Source organism: Bufo gargarizans, chromosome 10 (genome assembly GCF_014858855.1).
Source record: "Bufo gargarizans isolate SCDJY-AF-19 chromosome 10, ASM1485885v1, whole genome shotgun sequence".
Lineage (NCBI taxonomy): Eukaryota > Metazoa > Chordata > Amphibia > Anura > Bufonidae > Bufo > Bufo gargarizans.
The window spans coordinates 83,825,111-83,849,365 of NC_058089.1; the positions used below are offsets into that span (position 1 = coordinate 83,825,111).

Consider the following 24,255-nt stretch of genomic DNA (forward strand, 5'->3'; position numbering starts at 1 on the left):
AAGGGGCACTAGGAGTAATTTTTATTTTATTTTTTACAATGAACTATTTTTGGAGACCGAGAACATTACACAAAAATATAGGTTCTGAATTTCTTCGTTTTAGATTTAGAGCCAAAACATTTTTGCAATAGGCTTTTATTGAGCATTTTCATTTTTAAATTAACAAGAATTAAGGAAAGCAGAGGGGGGTGAGTCTACAGACCGAGCTGATGGGATTAGCACTCAACAGTACAGAGCAGCCTGCAATGTAGGTGAAATTGTGCAGGCTGCAGAGTAACAGTTGAAGATTTATTTTAAAAAAAACTCAGAAACATTTAGCTTAAAGGGGTTATCCCATCTTAGACAATGGGGGCATATCGCAAGGATATGCCCCCATTGTCTGATAGGTGCGGGTCCCACCTCTGGGACCCGCACCTATAACGAGAACGGAGCCGGGGAGAGTTGTGGCTGGAGGACCCCGGGTTTCCCAGGGTCCGACCACCACCAGGCGCAGCTCCCCGCCTCTCCCATTGAAGTGAATGGGAGCGCACCGCACATGCGCGGCCAACGCTCCCATTCATTTCTATGGGACCGACGGAAATAGCCGAGCCAGCGCTCGGCTATTTTCGGCGGCTCCATAGAAATGAACGGAGGGCGGCTGCGCATGCGCAGTGCGCCCGCCTCCACTTTCTCTGCTCCGTTCTCCTTATAGGTGCGGGTCCCAGCGGTGGGACCCGCACCTATCAGACAATGGGGGCATATCCTAGCGATATGCCCCCATTGTCTAAGATGGGATAACCCCTTTAATATCTACAAAACTAAAGTAAAAGTACAGCACAGTTTTTAAAAGTTTTAAGAGGCTCGATTTCTGTTCTTTATAAATACATTTGTAGTAGTATTGCCAACCCAAAAGGACAATGGGGAAAATCTCCACAAATAAAGATGCATACAAGTACCTTTTACTTCTGTGTAAATTACCTTTATTGTGTATAAAACAAATGGTTGTCCAATTAAATTTTAGGTTTGTTTCTATCACAATTTACCAAATATTGGGCCAAATACATGTTAAATGCTATAACAAAGTTTAAAAAAAATAAAAATTCAAGAATAAGTTTTGCCACTTATTAAATGTTATACAATAGACAAAACACATACAAAAAGTATTTTCTTTTAATACATGCAAAATTTGCTATGATACAGAGATCATTTTGCAACATCTAATTCATAATTCAAATGCATTACACATAGAAAAGATAGATTATAAAATGATAAAGTGGTAAGATTTATAAATAATTTCACATTTCATAAAACTGATGATAAAGAGCTGATGTTAAAGTGTACCTTTTGAATATACTTTTCAAAATCTATTCTAATGCCATAAAATTTATATTTATAATGCATTTTATTTTTCTTACAAAAAGGTACTCTACTTTCATGTGCCTATAGGGCTGTAAAAAGTGCTACGGACTCCACTGTGGGGCCGCAGGGAGCGATGTACGGGCAGGAGCACACACCACTGTTCCAGCTTTGAGAAGAACGGAGTTGGTGCTGACAGGAACAGCAATGCTTGCTCCTGCCTGTATATGGTACAAGTATACAGATTCCAACGCGCTATAGGCACATGTCTATTTCGTAAGGAAAATGTGAAAAATAAAAAGTGTATTATTAATTTTATGGCATTTAGAATAGTTAAAGTACCGTATTTTCCAGTCTACAAGATGCATCCAAGGTTTAGACAACAGAAAATTATAAAATATAACTCTTTGACACATGCGCACACACACACAATTCTGCTACACGCACACAAACATAGTCCATGCGGTCACACACACAGACATAGGGTAAATCTTTAGTAAAAACTCGTTTTTTCAGCATTTTGTCTCACTCCGCCCACCGATGACATCATAGAAGGTCCTTAAGCTGCAGTTTCATCTCAGTAACTGCAGCTTAGAGTTTTTTTTTGTTTTTGTTTTTTACTTTCACAGTCCTTTACTGTGCTGCACATGCTAACCCATGGTTTAGCCTCCTCTCCCACAGATCAATGTCCGGCAGGGAGACAGAAGTGTGCACAACTCTCTCTCTGATCCAGCAGAGCGCTGTATGAGTGCAGAAGCAGTCAGGGAGGTCTGGCACTGCTGGATCATCCTGACTGCGGACTGTGAGACGCAGGCACTTTTTCTTGCTAAAAAGTATGTCTTATAGTACAGAAAATACAGTATATTCAAAAGTTTAGGTACACTTTAAATTATTGCCAGATAACTGTACATCCTACAGTTTTACTCGGATTTCCTGTAGCAGTAAAAACACATCCTGTATTTTTTTACTTACAAAATCTCATATTCAGAATACTTGATCATATATGATGCAAATATGAAAGGCAATTTTGTGTCTTGCACTGCTGGTAATGGGATTTTGATTCCGTTACAGTATGTCCATAGTGGATGGATACGCTGCAAATCTTCCGCCCCTGAATTTGCATGGGGTAAATCTGCAGCGTTTTACAGTAGAAGCAAAATGATTGAGATTTATGAAATCTCATCTACACACCGCGAAAAAAGTTCACACAGTTGTGGATTTTGCTTCGGTTTTGTTGCAGATTTCTCCCTGTGCACTGTAAAGGGCGAAAAACCACAGCATAAACCGACATGCTGGGGATTTAAAATTTCTGCTGCAGATTATTTTCAATTTCATCCACTTTGGTGCTAAGATTTTCTACACAATTCTGCTGTGGAAAACATTTACACCACACGTGTCTGTACCCTTAAATGGTTTTTAAAATCAAATATAAAATAAATGAAGCAACTCTGATAATCATGTAGATTACAAAAAAAAATTAAAAATTGTATTATGGCTTGTGCTTCTTTGTACAATGATAACTGTGAATGAATAGGTCTTTTTTGGGCTTCCTTAATATCTTTCACCTATATTATCTGTTTCAGCTGCACAACTATATGCATTTCATTCAGAAGCAGGGGGTGTATCCCTTTTGTAGAATCTGTCAGCACTGTACTGTTGTGACTGCCTGCTGTGGCACTCACAGAACAGATAAGTAGGGGGAAATCCCGCTTGGAGACACACAGGGGGTTCTTATAATCATTAAAGGGAACCAGTCACCTCCTAAATGCATGTAAACCCGCCAGCAGTACCTCAGGGTAGCCCGCAGTGTGATACTAATCATACTCGTCATCCTGCAGCCCGATGCTGCATAAGGTCAGAAAACTATCTTTTATCCTCTGTCCGTGCTAATTTGCATGTCAGCTTGAAGTCAACGGGGCAGCGGCCTCTATGCTTCAAGTCAAGGTAACCACTGCCCCCATTTGCCTTTGAGTGACAGCCTGCAATTCGGCTTTGCTTTCCCAAGTCTCACGCATGTGCGGTGCCCTCTGTTTTACTGCGCGATCCCATGTCCTTATGCAGCACCGGACTGCAGGATGAAAAGTATGATTAGTATCACACTGCGAGCTACCCTGAGGTCCTGCTGGCGGGTTTACATGCATTTCGGAGGTGACAGGTTCCCTTTAAAAGCGGTGAAGAAGCAGTTTTAATCAGGCTCAGGATCTCGGCTAGCTTTGACAAGACCCTATTTCCTGTGAGCTGTCTTCTAGGTCTCTTTTACTAGGGATTGATCTTCCCAAAAAACTGGCAGTGGACTTCAAATGACATGGAAGTTTGACTTTAAGTTGACTTTACAGTTTTTTTTAGGTTGATGCAGGAATATTTTTTTAAATGACGTTTTTTTGAAAATTTGCTAGTTACATCATTCTCTATTAAGTAAAATGATGTCAAAGTATGGCGACTCTAAACTCCAAATTGAAAACAAGTGGATTTATCTTAAATTTCTGGATCATCAGTTTATCAATCTGTTTAGATCATGTGCTCTACAACGTGCTCCTGCAGATCAGACAGCATGTATACTGTGACAGGAACGCTTTTACAGTCCTTTTACATGGGCCGATTATCTGGCAGGAAACAAGCTAATTGACAAAATGGCACGCCGATCACTTGCACCATCATCCTACTGCTAATACGTTTGTTGATTGGTCATGGTTTGCAGATTTCTGGCAGCACATCTCCTGTTTTCATGAGGCGACGTTCTGCAGGCAAAAGATTATTTTTTTGCCGCATAAAAGATGCAATCAACCACAAACATTTGCTTATCTGGACGCTGATCTGAGGGTATGCCTAAACCGGGCAATTGTCAGGAGAGAAAGTTTGGTTGATCATTGCCCCGTGTAAAACAGCTTTTAAGGCCTCGTTCACATTTTCAAAGTTTGTTCACACACACACAACAGTATTTTTTTACTGACTGAGGGTCAGTGAGAAAATAAATGACTGAAACATGCACTGCATTGGTCCGTGATGTGGACCAAACACGTCCATTGAAAATCACGGGCACAATATGGATGGCATCCATGTTGCATCCCTTTTTCACGGACTGCTGGTAAGGAGCTGCTATGGAAATTCATTTTCAGTTGGGCAGCATCAGTCAAAAACGGATGACACACAGATGCAACACGTGTGAACGAGGCATAACCTGATGTGGTAATCAAAATCCCCAAAACTTCTTTAAATCCAACTCATCCAAAACTTCCAGGTCAATAATAGTGGCAAAATAATGTTACAGATACTGTAATAAAAATTCTGTTGTCCAGTTCCAGCAAATCTAGACGATCTCCTGAATCAAAAAGGGTAAACTGGCAGAAAACGGTTCAGTATTTTGTACATGACCACATTAAATGGGGAAGAAAAAACAAACAAAAAACATAAAAATGAACTGAAACGTATAATACACAAGTAAAACAGCTCTGTGGTGTTTTATAGAAATGGCTAAAAAGTATGCAGTCTGCAGCATTGTTTTTTCTTTGCATAGTTTATACAAAATTTCTCTTTGGTCCGGATTTTACAAACGGCACAGAAATGATGTGAAAATAGACTTTATTAAAAGGGGTTGTCCAACATTTTGATAGTGTATCTTCACAAGAGGATATCAGTATCCGATTGGCGGGGACCTGACTCCTAACACCCCTGATGATCAGATGTTTCCAAGAGGTGGTGGCACTCCAGTGAGCACTGCTGACTGATCACACCAAGCACACACTGCATAACAACTGAATAGGACTGAGCGGTGTCTAGGCCGGGTGACCAATGAGCGTGACGTCACTGGCCTAGGAAGAGACCATTCTGCTCACTGAAACACCACACCTCTTCATACAGCTGATCAGCAGGGGTGCCGGGAGTCATACCCCCACCAATCAGATACGGAAGGACCTATAAGCCATCAGTATCGAAATCTAGGACTACTTTTTTAAAATGCCTGTCAAGCATTTGATAGAATTTCTACGAGAGAACTGACAGATCTTTCCTTTCCACCAAACTGACCGTACAACTGATAGATGTTAACATGGCGGAAAAGTGGTGTAGTCTACTTCATTTACTGCGGAGGACTAATATTATGTTGGTTTTTGACACTGGCAGAGCTCCAGAAGAAATGCTTTGATTCAAAAATTCACAACTGGCTGCTCAAATGTTTCTTTAAACATTCATTACATGATGCTTGACAGAGCAAGTGCTCCAGGAACTTGGTAGCCACAGTACCGAAATACTTACTGCAGACGCCCAACTTTTGAAGGCCATATTTTCGGGAGATTTCGGAGGTGTAACAGGTTAAGAGATGCAGCCTGTGAACTATATTTTCCTGCACAGCTCTGATGTTAAGAAGCAATATACTGGGGCACGTTCAGGAACATTTGGTCCACAAAAAAAATAAAAAAGGCACTGGAAATTCCACTGTAACTTTTGCACCATGTGCTCAGCCATAGTAGTGCTGCTGGTAGCGCAGATTGAGTTCTCGCAATTCTCGTTCTCTCACGCGCCGAGACTTTGTTGACTTCGTGGATCGACTGGAACGAACAGACTGTGCAGACTTTGTACTCTGACAGCGGGATGAAGCGCGCTTGAGGAGGTTTTGAGAGATGGACCTGTGCAGATTTTTCATAGAGGAAGATGCCGCCATACTTACTACCCAGGGATGTTTAAGTGCCTGGGTCGCAGTCATTCTCTCAGATGGCTCCACCATAAGCAGACGGTCAATAAAGTCTTTTGCCAGATTTGAAACACTAGGCCATGGCTGCAGATCGAAAAGATTACAGTGTTAGTATACATCATTTCATAGACACTAACAGTTTTTGCTTAGCCTGGGTAGGCCAACATCTGTAAATTCCTATACAGATCTATTTCTTATACTCTTTATTCTGTTACAAACTCTCCCATCTCTTGGCATCACTGACCTGGCCCTCTCCTGGATCACATCATACCTCACAGACCGGACATTTAGCGTCTCCCACTCTCACACCACCTCCTCATCCCCTCCTCTGCCGGGGTCCCTCAAGACTCTGTCCTAGGACCCCTGCACTTTTTAATCTACACCTTCGGCATGGGATAGCTCATATAGTCCCATGGACGTCAGTATCACTTTTTTGCTGATGACTTGCAAATTTAAGTCTCTGGTCCAGATATCACCACCCTACTATCCAGAATCCCACAATGCCCATCTTCTATAGCCTTCTTCTCTCGCTTTCTAAAACTTAACATAGATAAAACAGAATTTATCATTTCCCCCCATCTCACTCAGCCGCCCCAACAGATTTTTCTATCACAGTCAATGGCTGCACACTGTCCCCAATCAACAAAGTCTGCTGCCTTGGATTCTGCCCTGTCCTTCAAACCATACATCCATGCCCTTTCCACCTCCTGCCGCCTACAACTCAAAAACATCTCTTGCATTCCTCAATCCAAAGTGTGCAAAAATGCTTGTACATGTCCTCATCTAACCGCCTAGACTACTGTAACATCCTCCTCTGTGTCCTCCCATCTAGCATCCTCGCACGCCTCTCATCTATCCTCAACTCTGCTGCACGACTAATCCACCTCTACCCCCATTACTCCTCTGCCTCTCCCCTTATTGGCTCCCCATTGCCCTGCAAATTCAGTTTAAAATACTAACAGACATACAAGGCCGTCCACAACCTGTCCCCTCTGTACATCTCTGAGCTGCTTTCCCGATACATCCCCACAAGACCGCCTTCTCTCCTCTTCGCACAATCGCCTTTAAGATTTCTCTTGTGTAGCTCCTATACTCAAACTCTTTACTCCAACATATCAGACTCTCACCTACAGTGGAAACCTTCAAAAGAAACCTGAAAACCCACCTCTTCAGACAGTTCTACCACCTACAGTAACCCTGCTGCCTCTATACCGCCATGACCAGCTTTACCCTCACCTACTGTATCCATCTTCCATCCCTTGTAGATTGTAAGCCCTCGATGGCGGGGCCCTCTCTCCTTCTGTACCAGTATGTAACTTGTCTTGTTCATGCTTAGTGCAATTGTTTTATATTATGTATGTGCACCGCTTATCATATGTACAGCACCATGGAATGAATGGCGCTTTAATAAATAATAATAATGGGTGTGCAATGTATCTACACAGTTGTTTCATTGGTGGCAGTGGCCGGCCAGATCACAGTGTGGAGGACATTCTCCCTCCTCCTTCACTGTGTGACCACTTATGAGAGAATGGCGTGGGCTGCGCTTTGCTCGCACCATGTTCTCTAACTGACACTAAGCAGCACAATAGTGCAGCATAGTATTAAAAATAAAAAATAAATTAAAAAAAACAATCCCGGTATCGAACCGAACTGCATAAAACAGTATTGATAATTTGAACCCTGGTGCAACCCTAATTGTTAGGCTGTTACAGTTGTGATTAGAGTGAACAGTATATTACATTTTTGAGGGACTTGCAGTTTATTTCTTGTATTATTTTTTTTTTATAAAACAGTGCAATATTTTTTAAAGAGGTTTTACGGGATCTTGATATTGATGACCTATCTTATTGGAGTGCCATACTTTGTATAGCATCTGTGCTTGGTATCGTGCTCAGCCCCACTGAAGTGAATGGCGCTGAGCGCGATACCAACTACAGCCGCTATACAAAGTACAACCCTGTACTTGGTGAGCACTGAGAAGACCGTGGCACTAACAGGAATGCTGAGGCCTTTTCAAACAGTTGATCAGCTTGGGTCCCAGGTGTCAGACCCCCACCGATCAGATACTGATGACATATTTAAAGAGGACCTTTCACTGCTCCTGACATGCCTGTTTTAATATCTACATGCATTCCCCATGTAATAACAATGTCACAGTGGGGAGTGGGGGAAAACTCCCTACCGTAAGACGTGGGAAAACGGGGAAGCAGCTAGGCCTGGGCACCGGGAAAAGGGAGCAGATCACCTCCTAATGCTCCCCTAATCCTCACCATATGAGCGGATCTGGATGGTAGGACGGCTTATACCCAGGAACGTCGGACCCCGAGTCGTCCTGATAATCCCTCATAATAGGGAAGGGGCTGAGTCGACCTGTTCATCCCAGACACGTATAAACAGGAGTCTCCCCTGGCCTAGATCATAAACAGCAACTGGATCGACAGGTAAGAACACAGAACAAGACACTTACCTGCCGTTGCCACCACGACTGGAACCAGTGCATAAGTACTGGAGCCCACACGCCAAACAGGACACCGTACAAACAACACATGCAGGTGCCCAGCACACCAGTTACTGCCTAGACCCCCATGCAGCAAGATGCACAGCGGCCCCAGGCAGCACTGCATAGAGGCTAGTGGTTCCCCCTCTGGGAAACCCTGAGACCCCATTCCGGAGGCACACCATACAGGGAACATGTCTAGCAAACATGCTGGACTACAGACACCAACAGACCAGACATGTAACAACCACTAGACAAGACAACAACCACCCATACATAAACATCACCAAACATATGAAAGGGTATTGAAGTGAAGGTAGACAACGGGATGAAATAGATGACCTTGATGTTCCACAAGGTGGCCCTCAAGCACTGGGCAGATGGTAGAGCCGGGCAGGAGCACAGCTTCAGCACACAGCAAGGCTGGAGGAACACTGAACCCAGCCACCAAGCCACAGGCAATATAAACCTCATGGCCACACCTACATCCCCACCAGCTAGATAATTAACCCCTCCGGCACCAGACAGGGAAGGCCCCAGGAGAAAGGAGGAGGCACCTACATGCTGCAACCACAACACATTGCCGCTGGCAACAGCATGCACGGCAACCGTGTCACGGCGAACACCACAGAGGCCGTGACAAACAATTCTGGAGCATCTATTTTTATGGCTCTATGTTGTGCCGTTCCTTTATTATTTGTACTAGAAGTTCTGAATGAATTGCTATTAGCCTTCAGTAAGGGTACAGAGGGGCGTGTACCTGCACAGACTGACTATCCAATCAGTGCTGCCATGCTCATGTGTGCAGGTACACCCCCCCAGCTGGTTACCTCCCCTCTGTACCCTTACTGAAGGCTAATAGCAAATCATTTATAACTTCTAGTAGGAATAATAAAGGAATGGCACAACAGAGTCATAACAATAGATGCTCCAAAATGGTTATTACATGGGGAATGCACAAATATATTAAAACGGGCATGTCAGGGGGGTGACAGGTCCTCTTTAAGGGTGGGAGACTTAGGATAGGTCATCAATATCAATTGGTTGGGTCCAACAACCAGAACCCCTACCAATCAACTGTTTGGGGAAGCCGCCAGTGTCAAAAGCTATATGGAGTATGGAAGGTTTCATCCACCATGTAGTTTCTGGCTCTGGAGCACTACAGCTCAGATCCAATTCACTTGAGTTGCAGTACCCGGCGCAGCCACTACGCAGTGGAAGGAGCCTTCGGCTTCTGTACACTCTATAGTTTCTGTTATCAGCTGTTCAGTGGGGGCCACTGATCTGATACTCTACTCTTGAGGATAAGTGATCAATATCGGAAAACCCCTTTAAATCATTTTGATATTACATTAGCCTACAGATACCTACATTAAAAGGAAGATTAAAAACACAACTTTTAGTAAACACACAGTAAAACAAGAGTAATCATGAGCCACTGCTCCCCCGGGCTATACAAATTAGTATAATTACAAAATGTGCTCACAGACATACGAGAACGCATTTAGTTGGTACACGGATCGGTTACCATGGTAATGAATTCATTACTGCCAACATGGAAACAGTGGCTGTCAGTGTATCCCAATATACAGTATGGGGGAAATCCAAATGGATCAGGACCTAAACCTATAGACAGTCAAGAATGGCCCCCTACCAAACTAGTTAGGGTTGTCCGGCTCGCTCTCAGTCAGCACAGCCACGGGAGGTCAGCAACTGGCAGCACTATATATCATAGGTTACCGTCATCACAATCAAGTCTCACTCCCTAGGCGAACAAACACACTGGCATACCCTGGTGTGGGCACGGCATTCATATAGGCTGATTTAGGTAGGAACGCATAAGGAAACCAGTGCCAGCGCCGCACCAGGGGAGGTCAGAGTGAGTATGCACTTACATAGTAAATGGCTCCTGGTGATGCAGATTTACGCTGAAACACGTTGATCGAATGAATGTTTTTCCTACCAGCGCATAGAGTTGGGGATATCTGCAATTATTTACTAATCACTGAACACCAGGGCAAGTGAATAGAAAGGGGAAGAAGACTGAATCAGTCATCCCTTTAATCATCTTATTCTGTGTTTATTAGGACAGACTTGCCTCTACAGGGTAAGTTCTTCATTCACGTCAGTGCCCGATATTATGATACACAGACTTATTAATTCATCACCACATGAACCAATCAGCCTCCCGTGCATGGGAAAAATAAAGGCATCTGCAAGGCCGACAATACAGACTTTATAACTCTGGCGAGTGGTGGGCCCGGGGTCGCTCTACTTGTTTTAAATTAATAGTCCGGGATAGTGGTGACAGATTTATCTGTAGGTATGCATTTAAGTTGTACATATATGGTAAAGTTGGAAAGGGAAACAGGTCCATCAACTCCAACCTATAATCCTACTGTGGCGATCCAGCGGAAGACAAAAATCCCCGATGGGGCAGATGGTAACTGACTCATTAAGACGAGCATGTTCTATGCGGAAATCACGCGCAGTGTGTGAGCGCGATTCCCGGTTATGGACACTGCTCGTTTCTCTGGATTGCATGGTATTATAATAATATATAATGCGGTTAGTCTCTGCATGAGTATAATTCTGAAGAAACAAGGTCATGCAGAGACACATACCATTATAAGGGTACTTTCACACTAGCGTTTCCGGCGCCGAGTTCCGTCCTAGGGGCTCAAATCCGGAAAAGAACTGATCAGTTTTATCCCCATGCATTCTGAATGGAGAGTAATTCGTTCAGGATGCATCAGGATGTCTTCAGTTTAGTCTTTTTGACTGATCAGGCTTTTCAGAAAACCGTAGCATGTTGTATTTTTACCTCCGGCCAAAAATCCTGAACACTTTGACTGAATGCCGGATCCGGACTTTTTTCCATTGACTTGCATTAACGCCGGCACCATGTGTTCAGTCAAACCGGATCCGGCTTTTGCGCGTTAAACCCGATAATTTTTTAAAAAAAAGTTAAAGAGGACCTTTCACTAATATAGAAACTAAAAACGAACTATACCTGTGGGCAGAGCGGCGCCCATGGGTCCCCCTGCACTTACTAGTATGCCTGGGCGCCGCTCCGTTCGCCCGGTAAATGCTCCGGTGTCTCAGCTCCGTCTGTTGTATTGGACAGATTTTTTTGTAGGAGGCGTGTCCCTTGCTGCAGTGCTGGCCACGGAGTGGCGCCCAGGCATACTAGTAAGTGCAGGGGGACCCCTGGGCGCCGCTCTGCCCACAGGTATAGTTAGTTTTTAGTTTCTATATTAGTGAAAGGTCCTCTTTAAAGTCCATAAATGGCGGATCAGTTTTTTTCCAATGCATTTTATTTATTGTGATCAAAACCCTGATCAGGATTCAAATGTAATCCGTTTTCACAAGTTTTTCCGGATCCGGCAGACAGTTCCGGTGTCGGAATTGAACGCCGGATTTAAACAATGCTATTGTGAAAGTAGTCTAAATCAGTATAATGTCACGAGCACCTGAGAAACGAGCAGTGTCCATAACGGGGAATCATGCCGACACATGGAGCGTTATTTCCGTACAGAACACGCTCATCTGAAACAGGACTAAGGGAGAAAATTCCTTCCAGGCTCTAAATATGGCCACCAGAATAAATCCCTGGATCAACGTCACTTCTCCAGAAACCTAGTATATATGACGTGTACAGTGAATCCACCATCACATCCTCTTCTGGCAGTTTCCTAGTCTCACTGCTCTTACAGTAAAGATGAGGGTGAAACCTTCTTTCCTGTAGATGTAGAGGATGTCCTCTAGTCACGTGTTAAAGTAGGGTACACAGAATCTGACGGATTCGTTTACTATGTTATTCTGTGTATTTATGGCATACAGGCAGCTGCTATGGCTTACACAAGGAAGAGCATTTTTTCCTTCCTATTGATTAAAACAATTAAAAATATATTTAAAAATCTAAACAAGTCCCTGGAGATCAGCCATGACTCACCCTCACCTTCTAAATACAACCAAGTCTGCATGATGGCTGGTGCCTCAGGAGCCTCACCCCCCCTCCCCCCCCAATCACCCCACTCCCATTCCCATCCCTTCAGGCTTTATATAAGAATGTGGCCCAGATTTACTAAGCCTGTAGATGGCGGAAGCTTAGAGGGGCTGTCTAGACCTGCACCAGATTTACCACAGGGGCTCCGGCAGGATGATAAATGCAGTGCAGGGATACGCACTTTTCTCTCACTCTATACCAGGCATCCTCAAACTGCGGCCCTCCAGCTGTTGCAAAACTACAACTACCAGCATGCCCGAACAGCCTACAGGTATCAGACTACAGCAGGGCATTGTGGGAGTTGTAGTTTTACAACAGCTGGAGGGCCGCAGTTTGAGGATGCCTGCTCTATACCAACTATTGGTTTACTTAGGGTCCATTCACATGTCCGCAATTTGCAGAACGGGTGCGGATCCATTTATTCTCTATGGGGCAGGAATGGATGCAGACAGCACACAGTGTGCTATCCGCATCCACATTTCCGGAGCGCGCCCCCAATCTTCCGGTCTGCGGCTCCGGAAAAAAATAGAACATGTCCCATGCTTGTCCGCAATTGTGGACAAGAATAGGCAGTTCTATGGGGGTGGCGGCGGGTGTATTGCAGATCCGGTCGTGTGAACAAGCCCTAAATCTGGGCCTGTATATTTTAGGAAAATGCAGAAAACACAGAAGACTAACAATGGGGGCAAGTTTATCTCCTGCCAGTAATTTTTAGGTTCTGTGGGGTCATGTCATCTCAAGCATTGGTGGTATCCTCTGTGAGCCCCACCCATCTCTAAAATGGATCCCGCAAAGTGGAGGAGAGCGGACCACAAATGCACCGCCGCCCTCCACTCATTTATATTTGGGAGTGCCAAAAACAGCAGAGCGGCTATTTTCCTCAGAACCATAGAAATGAATGGGAAGCGCACCGCCGCATGGGGCTAACAGAAATAGGCTATTTTCGTTACACTCATAGAAATTAATGGAGGGCGGCTGGGCATGTGCGATCTGCTCTCCTTCACTTTGCAGGTGCTGTTTTAGAGAAAGGTGCAGGTCCTACCTCTGGTACACGCACCTACCAGACATCGGGGGCATATCCTAGCAATATGCCACAAATGCCTGAGATGATACAATCCCGTTGGAAAACCGTTTTCAATTGATAGGAACTGAAAGGCTGATTAAAGGATCACAGCTCACTTAGAATCTGGCAGGCGATGTACATTTAGCAAATATAATTTCTATATTATTTGGAGTCTTTATTATTCATTATAAGGAATTTAAAGCCAGTATAAGAGAAGATGGTCAAAACTTACCGTACCCCTCAGTGTACCTAATAGAAGGCTGGGGATATCTGTGCCCTGAGAGAGAGTGTTGGGTGACACAAAATGGCTGATGGTCATAAAGATGGCATCCCCTGTCCCACTGCTGGCAGTAGGTGCCATCTTTTCCTCTTTTTCTTTATTGTATATTAAAATATTATATGCCTTTTAATGTCATGGTATCTAAACAAGTTAAAAAAATACCTACCTCACCAGAGTAGCTGTATTTTCCCTTTAAAATCTGGCGGTACAGACGTGTTCTATTGTCATCCTCAAACGGCATAGTGCCACTCAACAGAATATAGGATATGACTCCTAGTGCCCACATGTCCACAGAGTTTGTATACGGTTTCCTTACGAGAATTTCCGGGGCGATGTATTCCGGGGTTCCACAGGTAGTCTTCATCAAGCAGTCATCCCCTTTTTTTCGAGCACTTGCAAGACCAAAATCTGTGATCATAATTTTGGAGTCTGTCCCTGGGTGATAATACAGCAGATTTTCTGGTTTCAGGTCTCTGTGTGTGATCCCAAGAGTGTGCAAATATTTCACCCCTTCCAATACCATCTGCAGTACATGAGTGGCGTCCCTCTCCGTGAAGGAACCCTTGGCGATAATTCGGTCAAAAAGTTCGCCCCCTGTTGCCAGTTCCATGACCATATAGACTCTTTCCTGTGTCTCAAAGACTTCAATAAGCTGGATGATATTTGTATGTCGCACTCTCCTCAGGACACTAAGTTCAGACTCGCAGACCTCCCTGCCCTCTCTGTATTTTGTTTCAATCATTTTAATAGCGTACGGCTGCTTGGAGGCCTTGTGCTCCACTCTTACCACACGGCTGAAGCTTCCCCGACCAATGAGGGCTTTAATGTCATATTTTGCGGTTACTCGTGGATCAAACTTAGCTCTGTACTTCGCTACTTTGTGTCTCCGGGGATCAGCGGTCTCAGAGTGACTGTGTGGGTGGCCATTTGCGTACGGAGGAGCCGGGGAGGCCCCTTTAGCGTCAATTCGCCCATGGTCTGTAATGAAATGCTTGTATTGGTCATTCTTTGGGGCTAGGAATGGTTCGACTTTTTTGACTAAATCCAACTGGATGTTCTTTGGAGGTTCGGGAAGCACTTTGCTTGTCCCACAGCCCATCACGGGAAAAACTCAGTCTTCCATGTGGCATGGTGTATGAAAATATGAATGAACTGATGTACTTGCATCAACTGCACCTTGGAAAAAATAGAAAATATTCATCATGGAGCAATGCAAGATACTAATAAGCTAATAGGTACAAAGGTATTTTTTTATCCAAACTACAAACCCTCGGTATACAGTACGGGCAATATCTGAATATAGTCAACTGTAATTTTACTGATATAGTAACCGAGTACAAGAAAACATAAAAATATATATATATATATAATCTACCAACAAACAGGAGCACTGGAACATCAGCCCTGTATTGCAACATGCACTGCCTTTCTGGGTCATATCTAATTGATAGCAAATGTCTACTAACTAGAAACATAACTACTGGACAACTTCCAGCACTTCCAACACAGTAAGAAATTCCAAAGCGCTAAAGCTAGTTTCACACTAGCACTTAAGATCTGGTCGACTGATCCGGCAGGGAACACTCGGCTGTATCCTTCTGCAGTCTCCATCCGACCCAATCAAGTATGCTGAGAATCGGCCCGAAGAAAAGCGCTGCTCACGGCGGGATCTCAAGAGCTAGTGTGAAACTATCCTAAGCAACTTACTGTTTAAAGGGGCTATCAATATCTGATCGCTGAGGGTCCAACTCCTGGCACCCCCACCGAACAGTTGTTTGAAGACGCCATGGCCTCTTCCTAGGCCAGTAATGTCACATACAGTCCCATTCAAGTGAAAGGGCCTGGGATACAATACCAAGCACAGCGCTTTACCATGGACGGCACGTCACTGTGCCTGGTATGCTATACAGAGGCCACATCACTCACCGCAGTGCCACAGCCTCTTCAAACAGCTGATCGGTGGGGGTGCTGGCTGTTGGAACCCCACCAGATATTGATGTCCTATCCTCAGGATGGATAGGACCAATATTTTCCTCCTGGACATCCCCTTAACACTAGACACGAACATGTAGGTCACAAGTATTAAGGGGTGGTATGCAGCAGTTTCGCACACTGAGCTCGCTCCATACATGGGGGGTGCAGGCTGTATAAGGCTACCTGCACACGTTGCGGATTATGCACAGTTTTTCCGCACAGATTCTCAGATGCAGGACGATGTGTAGTTTTTGCTAATACCACGTTGAGGTGTGTATGAATTTTTTTATCACTTTTTATTAATTTTTTTGGGGGGGGGGGGGTGATATTTTTAATTTTTTTACCGTTACGCTATTTACTGTATGGGATAGTTATTAAAAAAATTTTTTTTAAATTATAGCATGGGTGTTTTCACATGCAGCAATGCCCATGATGTTATTTTATCAATTATTTAAGGGGGGTGATTTTAATTTTTTTTTTTTTTTTTTTTATAGTGTTCAAAACTTAATTTTTTTTTGTCCCCAAGTGGATCCCAACTTGCAATCATCTGATTGTAATTTGTATAGAATAGAATTTGCTCCTTTATTCTATACAGAATTGGTAAATTACAGATCAGTGCTGCCACCTGCTGGCCTGTACTGTTATATGCAAGTAATGAGCCAGGAGGCTTAGTACAGGCTCATTACCAGCATAGAGCGCTTTCCCCATTATCCACCGAGGGAAAGCATTGCTGCACTTCCAGGTTTTAGCCCTCTAAGACACCGCGGTCACATTTGACTGACGATTGAGGACATTAGCCGCGGGTGTTGGCTCTATTAAACAGCAGGCACCCGGGGGCTATGGCGCTCGCTATGGGCACCATCTTTAAAGACTCGACATCCGCCATACATGCACAGCGGATGTTGGGAAGGGGTTAAAAAAAAAAGAATATTGCTTGCTCCGCAAAAAAAAGAAGCCCTTATATGGCTATTTGAACAAAAAAAAAAAATATATATATATCTTAAAAGTTAAAGAAGGAAAAAACAAAAAAAGTGTCCTACTCGTTAAGAAGTTAATACGTGATTATCTTTTGATACATGACTTGTTTTCTATTTTTTTGTGCAAGGAGTTGTACTTTTTTTTAATTATTATTTTGGGTTACATATAAACTATTTATAAAAAATTAAAAAAATGCAATTCCACCTATTTAATTTTTTTCTGCCACATATTGTAGATGCCAAATATACTTTTACTGTATGTTGAGTACAAGTACAGAGATGCCTACTATGTACATGTGTCTGGACTAGATAAGGACAAAGCCTCCGGTGACCTTTTCTGCCATAGTTTCCTGAAGGACTTCAGTCTTCAGCTTCAGGGTGAGGTCTAGCAGGTTATGAACATTTATACAGCGTTAAAATATTTTCTGTTCCATAAAACAGGTAGGAAGCTTATATCTGGTCAGACTAGTTCTACGCCGTACAAGTGTTTCCTTATAAAACACAACTGTCAATGCTCGATTCTGCTCAGGTAAAGCTCAATTTCATCAAAATGCTCCAAAAAAAAAAAAAAAAATATATATATATATATATATATATATATATTTTTTTTTTTTTTTTTTTTTTTTTTTTTTTAAACATTAAAATTTACACTGACCACTGTCTCGCAAATCTTCCTGTGGAAAAGGGTTGTAATGTATACATATTGTTTAAAGTACCTAGAAAACAAACTGGCCTTACTACTCAGAAACTAAGCTCAGGTCCCAGAACCTCCAGCAGAGAGCGCCCCAAAGAGCACCTCTCGTTTTTGAGAGAACAGCCCATACATTTTAAAGGGCAGCAAACAGTTCTTCATTTTCTCTGTGGAGGCCCCGTGGGATAATTAAAGACACGAGGGCAGGGATATAACAGACTGACCCAGATTTACTAACGTGTCTGTGCCAAAAATCTGTCAAAAAGTGGCCAAAATTGGCGCATCTAGGGCTATAACATTTCGTTCCAAAATTGCTCCACAATTCTGACATAAAACTATGTCTCAGTATTAGGGCTCATTCAGACGACCATATGAATGAGCCCGCATCCGTTCCGCAATTTTTCACGACGGGTGCAGACCCATTAATTTCAATGGGTAATCCAAGAAAAAGCAATGGTCGAGGCTCACCTGGTCCCAGATTGAAGTGGAGGCACGGATATTCGCCAGGAACTCAGCGATAATGGAAATATAAGTAAAAGAGGAAATCCAGCTTCCAATCAACCATATAAATGCTTTAATGAAAAACGTGCTAAAAATCCAGACATATACATCAGGTCTACGCGTTTCAGATTAAAAAAATCATTACTTATTGAGTAAGGATCAGAATTTTTTGATCTGAAACACGCAGACCTGATGTACATGTCTGGATTTTAGCACGTTTTTCATTAAAGCATTTATATGGTTGATTGGAAGCTGGATTTACTCTTTTACTTATACATTAATTTCAATGGGGCTGCAAAAGATGCGGACAGCACACCGCGTGCCGTGAGGCGGCCGCGGAGCTCACATGAGCACCAGTGCCTTCTCAAACAGCTGATCAGCGGGGGTTCAGGATGTCAGACCCCCACCAATCAGATAGGTCATCAGTTGAAAAGTCTTGGAAAACCCCTTTACGCAACTATAAAAACATCAAATTCTTCATTTACACTCCCATGGCTACGATGCGAGAGTCTATATTGTAGACCATTGGGTATAGTCATCACTTACTCACCTTTCACATCTCAGGCTGTAGAAATGACCAACCTTGTCCAAACGCCTCATGTTTGGGATAACTGGGACCCTAAAACGATGAATGCACAGATTTCAGATTGTGCTGCAAAAACTTCATGTTGTAGCAGCATCATGGTGAACAGACTCGGAATCACATTGCTGCTGCGACAGTGTGAATATAGTGCAAGATGTCACATGAGCCCTCTATATCAGTCTGTACAGTACCTGCAGGGGTGAAACTAGCAAAGACTGGCCCCATAGCTAACTTGTTAACGGGCCCCCCCTCCTCACCACATGGCATAAATAATTTGTTATTCTCTGGGCCAGTACAATAATAACATCAATCAGTAATTTCAAATATGTGCAGTTTTTATATGTTCCACTACTTTTCTATAGCAATAGCACATTTCATGTAAAAAGGACAGGATAGGGACAGTGTAACACCACTGATGTTAGTGTGAGTGCGGGGGGGATTGATTTTACTCCAAGATCAGGACGCTGGTAAATTTATGGGTCATGGCATCAACACACAGCCTAATTGGGTGCAGACGGGTGACCAGATGAGCAAGCGGTCCGCTCAATCCTTTTCTGGAAAATAAGACTCCCCATATGTGACAATCAGTATACTCTGCGATTGATGGATAACACAAAAGTGCATGTTACCCCTCCCCTTGGAGACATGTACTGTAGTTACCCAGAGAGGAGATGATGTAGGCCTCTGTCCTCTCCCCATACCCCCTCCTCCTGAATGCTGGCTGAGCATAGCCAGATGAGGAGGGGCAGTTGCTTTAACCTGCTCTCTTCTCAGGCTGGGTAGCAGCTAGACATATGGGTTCTTGTTTCTAAGCATTAATGGAAGCTTAGATTGTCAGCTTTAAAAGTTATGGTTCAAGTCGACGTACAGCCAGAAACAGAATCTGTAGATATGTCTTAAAGGGGTTTTCCAGAAAAAGATATTTATAACGTATCCTCGGGATAGGTTATCAGATCTGCGCGGGTGCGACACCCGGGACCCCACCGATCAGCTGTTAGAAGTGGCCTTGAGTGCTGCAGCCTCTTCCTCAGTGACATCACTGTACATCAGTCACATGGCCTAGTTGCAGCTCAGCCGCATTCAAATCAAAGGGGCTGGGCTGCAATACCAAGCAGTTCCACTATAGCAGTGGTGGCGAACCTATGGCGCGGGTGCCAGAGGTGGCATTTAGAGCCCTCTCTGTGGGCACCCGCTCCCTGGTATGGTGTACCAATATGCCTTAGACTTTTCCTGCCATTCATCAGCGCAGGGCTCACTATGAACAGCACAGGCAGCGCACTGAATGTAGGCAGGCTATTACAGCTACATGATAAAGTACATGGAAGATACACTATATTGGCATTCAGGTTAAAGTGCGTGTTGGCACTTTGAGATAAATAAGTGTGTTTTGGGTTACAGTTTGGGCACTCGGTCTGTAAAAGGTTCGCCATAACTGCACTATAGGATGTACAGCGCTGTCCTTGGAAAGCTGCTGGGAGTCTGCATTGCTCCCCAGAACTTTGGTGCGCACAGTGGCTACCTGGGGGGGGGGGTCGTTGAGGATGCTGGGATTGGGCGCCCACTGACGCGATAATCCTGAGAATAAGGCCTCATGCACACGACCATTCAGTTTTTTTGCAGTCCGCAAACCGCGGATCCGCAAAAAAAAAAAAAAGCCGCCCATGTGCCTTCTGCAATTTGCGGAACGGAACAGGCGGCCATCAATATAAATGCCTATTCTTGTCCCCAAAGCGTGGACAAGAATAGGACATGTTATATTTTTTTTTAGCGGGGCCACGGAACGGAGCAACGGATGCGGACAACACACGGAGTGCTGTCCGCATCTTTTGCGGCCCCATTGAAGTGAATGGGTCCACATGCGAGCTGCCAAACGGAGGCTCGGATGCGGATTCAAACAACGGCCGTGTGCATGAGGCCTAAGTCATCAATAACTTTTCCAGGATAACCCCTTTAATTGCAGAACTCTCAACCCCGTTTCTAAAGGCTCCATCTTTGGCTGTATGTTGGCTAGTGCCATGACCCTGGTGCTTTAAAGCTTAGATTGTCAGCTTTAAAACAAGCCTTAACTCATAACTGTAGCTGCTACACAGCCTGAGGAATGGCAGATTAAAGCAGCGTCCTGTCCGGTCGGCTATAGCCTCGCTTACTGACCAGGCCCTTTTGATATTGCAAGTCCCATAGTTTCTGCTCTGGCTGCTACACTGGTAGTTCTGTCCCTAGCAGCTGCATATGCAAGGCACATCTATGAAATGATTGACTGCATTGATAAGTCAAGAATTAACCCCCTGAAGATCTGCCTATTTGGGGTCTTAAGTATCCAGCAATTCTTTTATGTTTTACTCTTGGCTATCTATGGCAATCCCACATAGATGAATGGAGAGTCAGTGCGCATGCGTCATCACCACTCCATTCAAACTGGGGAACACAAGGCCTCTGTGCTGTTGACCAGCAAGGGACCCAGTGGTTGGACCCCAGTCAATCAGACATTTATCCCCCTATCAAATGTATAGGGGATAAGTGTTTATAGTGGGCCAAAAGGGTTGCCTGGCATAATTAAAAACTAGTGGTCGGCGGGGGTCAGCACAGCTACTGTAAAATGTATGGCGTGCAAGTGTACAGCGCATGAAGAGGCCACAGCACTCGCCCTTCAAAGGGGGAACTGGGGGGGGGGGGGGGGGGGGTCAGACTTCGACTGATCTGATATTGAAGGCCTATCCAAAGAAGAGACCAATACTGTAATCCTGGGAATGGGTCGTCAGAAAATGACCTATTGTTTTTATGTTAAACCAATTTTTAATTTTCCCATTATCCTAGTCCAGACATCCCCCTCCTGATGGTTACATTTCATTTTAAGGTGAAGGCACATATACAGAGCCACACTGACAGTACCCAGGGTACCACCAGACAGTCTCCAGCACCACATTATACACACAGTAAATACCTAACTGCAGGTTAAACAGTCCAAACGGCTGATTTTCTGCTATGCTGCATACAAACTAGCCTCAAAGTTATAACTTCAGTTGGTGGGGTGACGAACTGGCACCAGCATGGCAAAACAAACAAAATAAACTCCTGTCCGTCTGGGCGCCACCTAGACAAGTTGTTTCCGTCTCACCTATACAGTGCAGTTCACATGGGGAAGTCAGGCTCAGACCGCTGGCAGGTCAGCTAGCTTCCAGGCTTTCTGACCCAGAGTGACAGTCTGAGGCCTCTTTTATTGCCCAGTAATGATCCGAACAGTCATACCTGGGGTCGCCTCCGGCTAGGGGAGCAAGTGTGTGGACCGCTGGGTCCCACTACCAACCTACCTACCAGTCCCAAAAAAATCCAGCTCAAAACAGAATCTAAACAAACAGCTTCAGCAAACTACACTCTGCTGAAAGAAATGCAGCTTTCTGTATTTCTTCCATCTCACCCAGCTGAGGCCCTGACTGATATACACCGCTTCCAGGACTGTACTGTACACCTTACCACAAAAAAATAAAACTAAATATATTTAAACTTTATTGTCATTGAGCGAGTACAAGTACAATGCCAATAAAACACAATAGGGGAGATTTATCGAACTGGTGTAAAGTAGATCTGGCTTAGTTGCCCATAATAACCAATCAGATTCCACCTTTCATTTTTCACAGCTCCTTTTGAAAATGAAAGGAGAAATCTGATTGGTTGCTATGGGCAACTAAGCCAGTTTTCCTTTCTGGAAAATAACTTTTCCTCAACCTTGTCATGTAGCAACACATGTTCCTGTGCCGTCTCCCCGATGGAAGTAGGGAGCAAAACTTACGACCCGAGTGAGAATCATCTTCAAAGATTCTTCTCGCCCGCCTCAAACCGCGTGCTAAATAGATGCTCTGACATCAGGGCAATCGCACGCCGATAATCCACTGCGCAGATTTACCAACCCTCTAAAGGGCTTTGCGGTCAGATGCGGAACAGCTGCCGAACCAAACGGAAACGCAATTGGTCGCAATACTCTCAATGGTGCTGCGATAAAAAACAACCAGTATTTCACCACATAACCGAGCCCAAAAATAAAGCCTCTGCTGTGTCTTCTAAGGGTCCATTCACACATCCGGAGGTGTTTTGCAGTCCGCAAATTGTGGATCCGCAAAACATGGACACCGGCCATGTGCGTTCTGCATTCTGCGGACCACACATGGCCGGCACAAGAATAGAAATGCCCTTTCTTGTCAGTGGCTGCGAACTAGAATAGGGCATGTTCTATTTTGTTTGCGGGGCCGAGGAACAGAAGTGCGGATGCGGAGAGCACACATCTTATGCAGTCCCATTATATATGAATGGGCCCGCACCCGTTCTGGACCCATAATGTGGACGTGTGAATGGCCCCTAAGGATGAACAGGTAATCGACCACTGACGCATGCCTGGAAACTGAAAACTGGACCCCTTCCAACCTTAACACCATCGATATAAGGGCTCATGCACACAAATGTATTTTCTTTCAGTGTCTGTTCCATTTTTTTTTTGCAGACCGTATGTGTAACCATTCATTTCAAAGGGTCCGCAAAAAAAAACCTGATGTTAGTCTGTGTGCATTACGTTTCCGTATGTCCATATGCCCCTTCCACAAAAAAACAGAACATGTCCTACCACTGACAAGAAAAGGACCGTCCTATTAGGGGCCGGCTGGTCCACAGTTTACTATACTGCGACCAGAGGGGATCTGCTCAGACAAAAACCTCTACAGGAACTGGTTTTCTACGCCCGAATCCCAGCACTAATGGCAGACCCCATTATAGTCATAGGGATCTGGCGGTTCTCCGGCCATTTGGGACTATGCCGGATACCATGCACTCCGGCGGTCTGCTCCTGTGCTAACACTATGTGAAACCAGCCTGTAGCAAGAAGTCCAAGTAGTATCACACAGGCAGTGAAGTCTGTGGGCGCAGCGGTGAGCTGATCGGGGGAGTGCGGGGTGTCAGACCCCGGCTGGTCAGATAGTGATGGACTACGCTGAGGATAGGCCATCACTTGTAAAAAGTGGACAGCCCCTTTAAGCTGGCTCCTAGGCCAGTCTCCCCTCTGATGGTAAGGTGATGGCACATACACTGACAGTTCCCAGGATACCACCAGACAGGTGACGTCTGTCACACACAGTCTCCAGCCCCACATTATACACCCAGTAAATACCTAGTGCCCCCCGACATGACCTGCCCACAGGTGCGGCCACTAGCAGGCTGTGAAGCGGGCCTCGCCGTCTACCCCCTCCTCACCGTCACACCGCGCACGTACAGCTCCATGAAGCCCAGAGATAAACACAGGAGCCCTCACAAGACGCCGCGGACCTCTACAAAGCGGAAGTCGCCTGACGTCACGTTTTCTCCCACGGAGCTGAGCGGAGCCATGGCAACAGCACCATAAAGTTCTTGGAGAGCGAAAGAAGGACCGGTGACGTCACGGAGAGCGGAGCGGCTCTTGTGCACATGACCAGAGGGGGAGCTGCTGAGCAGTTCTAGGCTAGCGGCGCATTACAGGGGGACATACTGTGTAGAGGGGAAGAGGGAAGTGAAGTACGTGTATGCAGACCGCCCAAGCGTCCCTCTTTTGGAGGGACAGTCCCTACTTTTGACCAAAGTCCCTCTGTCCCTTTTTGCGCTTTAAATGTCCCTGTTTTGGATCTGAAGTATAGATTT

At 44.6% G+C, this 24,255-nt stretch overlaps 1 protein-coding gene across 6 annotated transcripts; it reads right to left on the reverse strand.

The window, feature by feature from the left end:
• Window positions 1-871: 871 nt before the first annotated feature.
• On the reverse strand, window positions 872-23,965 carry PSKH1 (protein serine kinase H1). 6 transcript variants are annotated; one of them, XM_044270031.1, is made up of 4 exons: window positions 23,855-23,965; window positions 18,568-18,636; window positions 14,041-15,050; window positions 872-6,106 (listed from the first exon to the last, which is right to left on the reverse strand). In XM_044270031.1, the coding sequence occupies exons 3-4, from the start codon at window positions 14,971-14,973 to the stop codon at window positions 5,789-5,791; spliced, it is 1,251 nt and encodes a 416-aa protein (XP_044125966.1). In that variant the 5' UTR covers window positions 14,974-15,050; window positions 18,568-18,636; window positions 23,855-23,965; the 3' UTR covers window positions 872-5,788. The 6 variants fall into 6 exon arrangements, with proteins under 6 accessions (XP_044125966.1, XP_044125964.1, XP_044125960.1 ...); XM_044270029.1 differs by having other exon boundaries at window positions 14,041-15,044; window positions 23,855-23,964; XM_044270025.1 differs by having other exon boundaries at window positions 14,041-15,044; window positions 23,836-23,958.
• Between the last annotated feature and the right edge of the window lie 290 nt (window positions 23,966-24,255).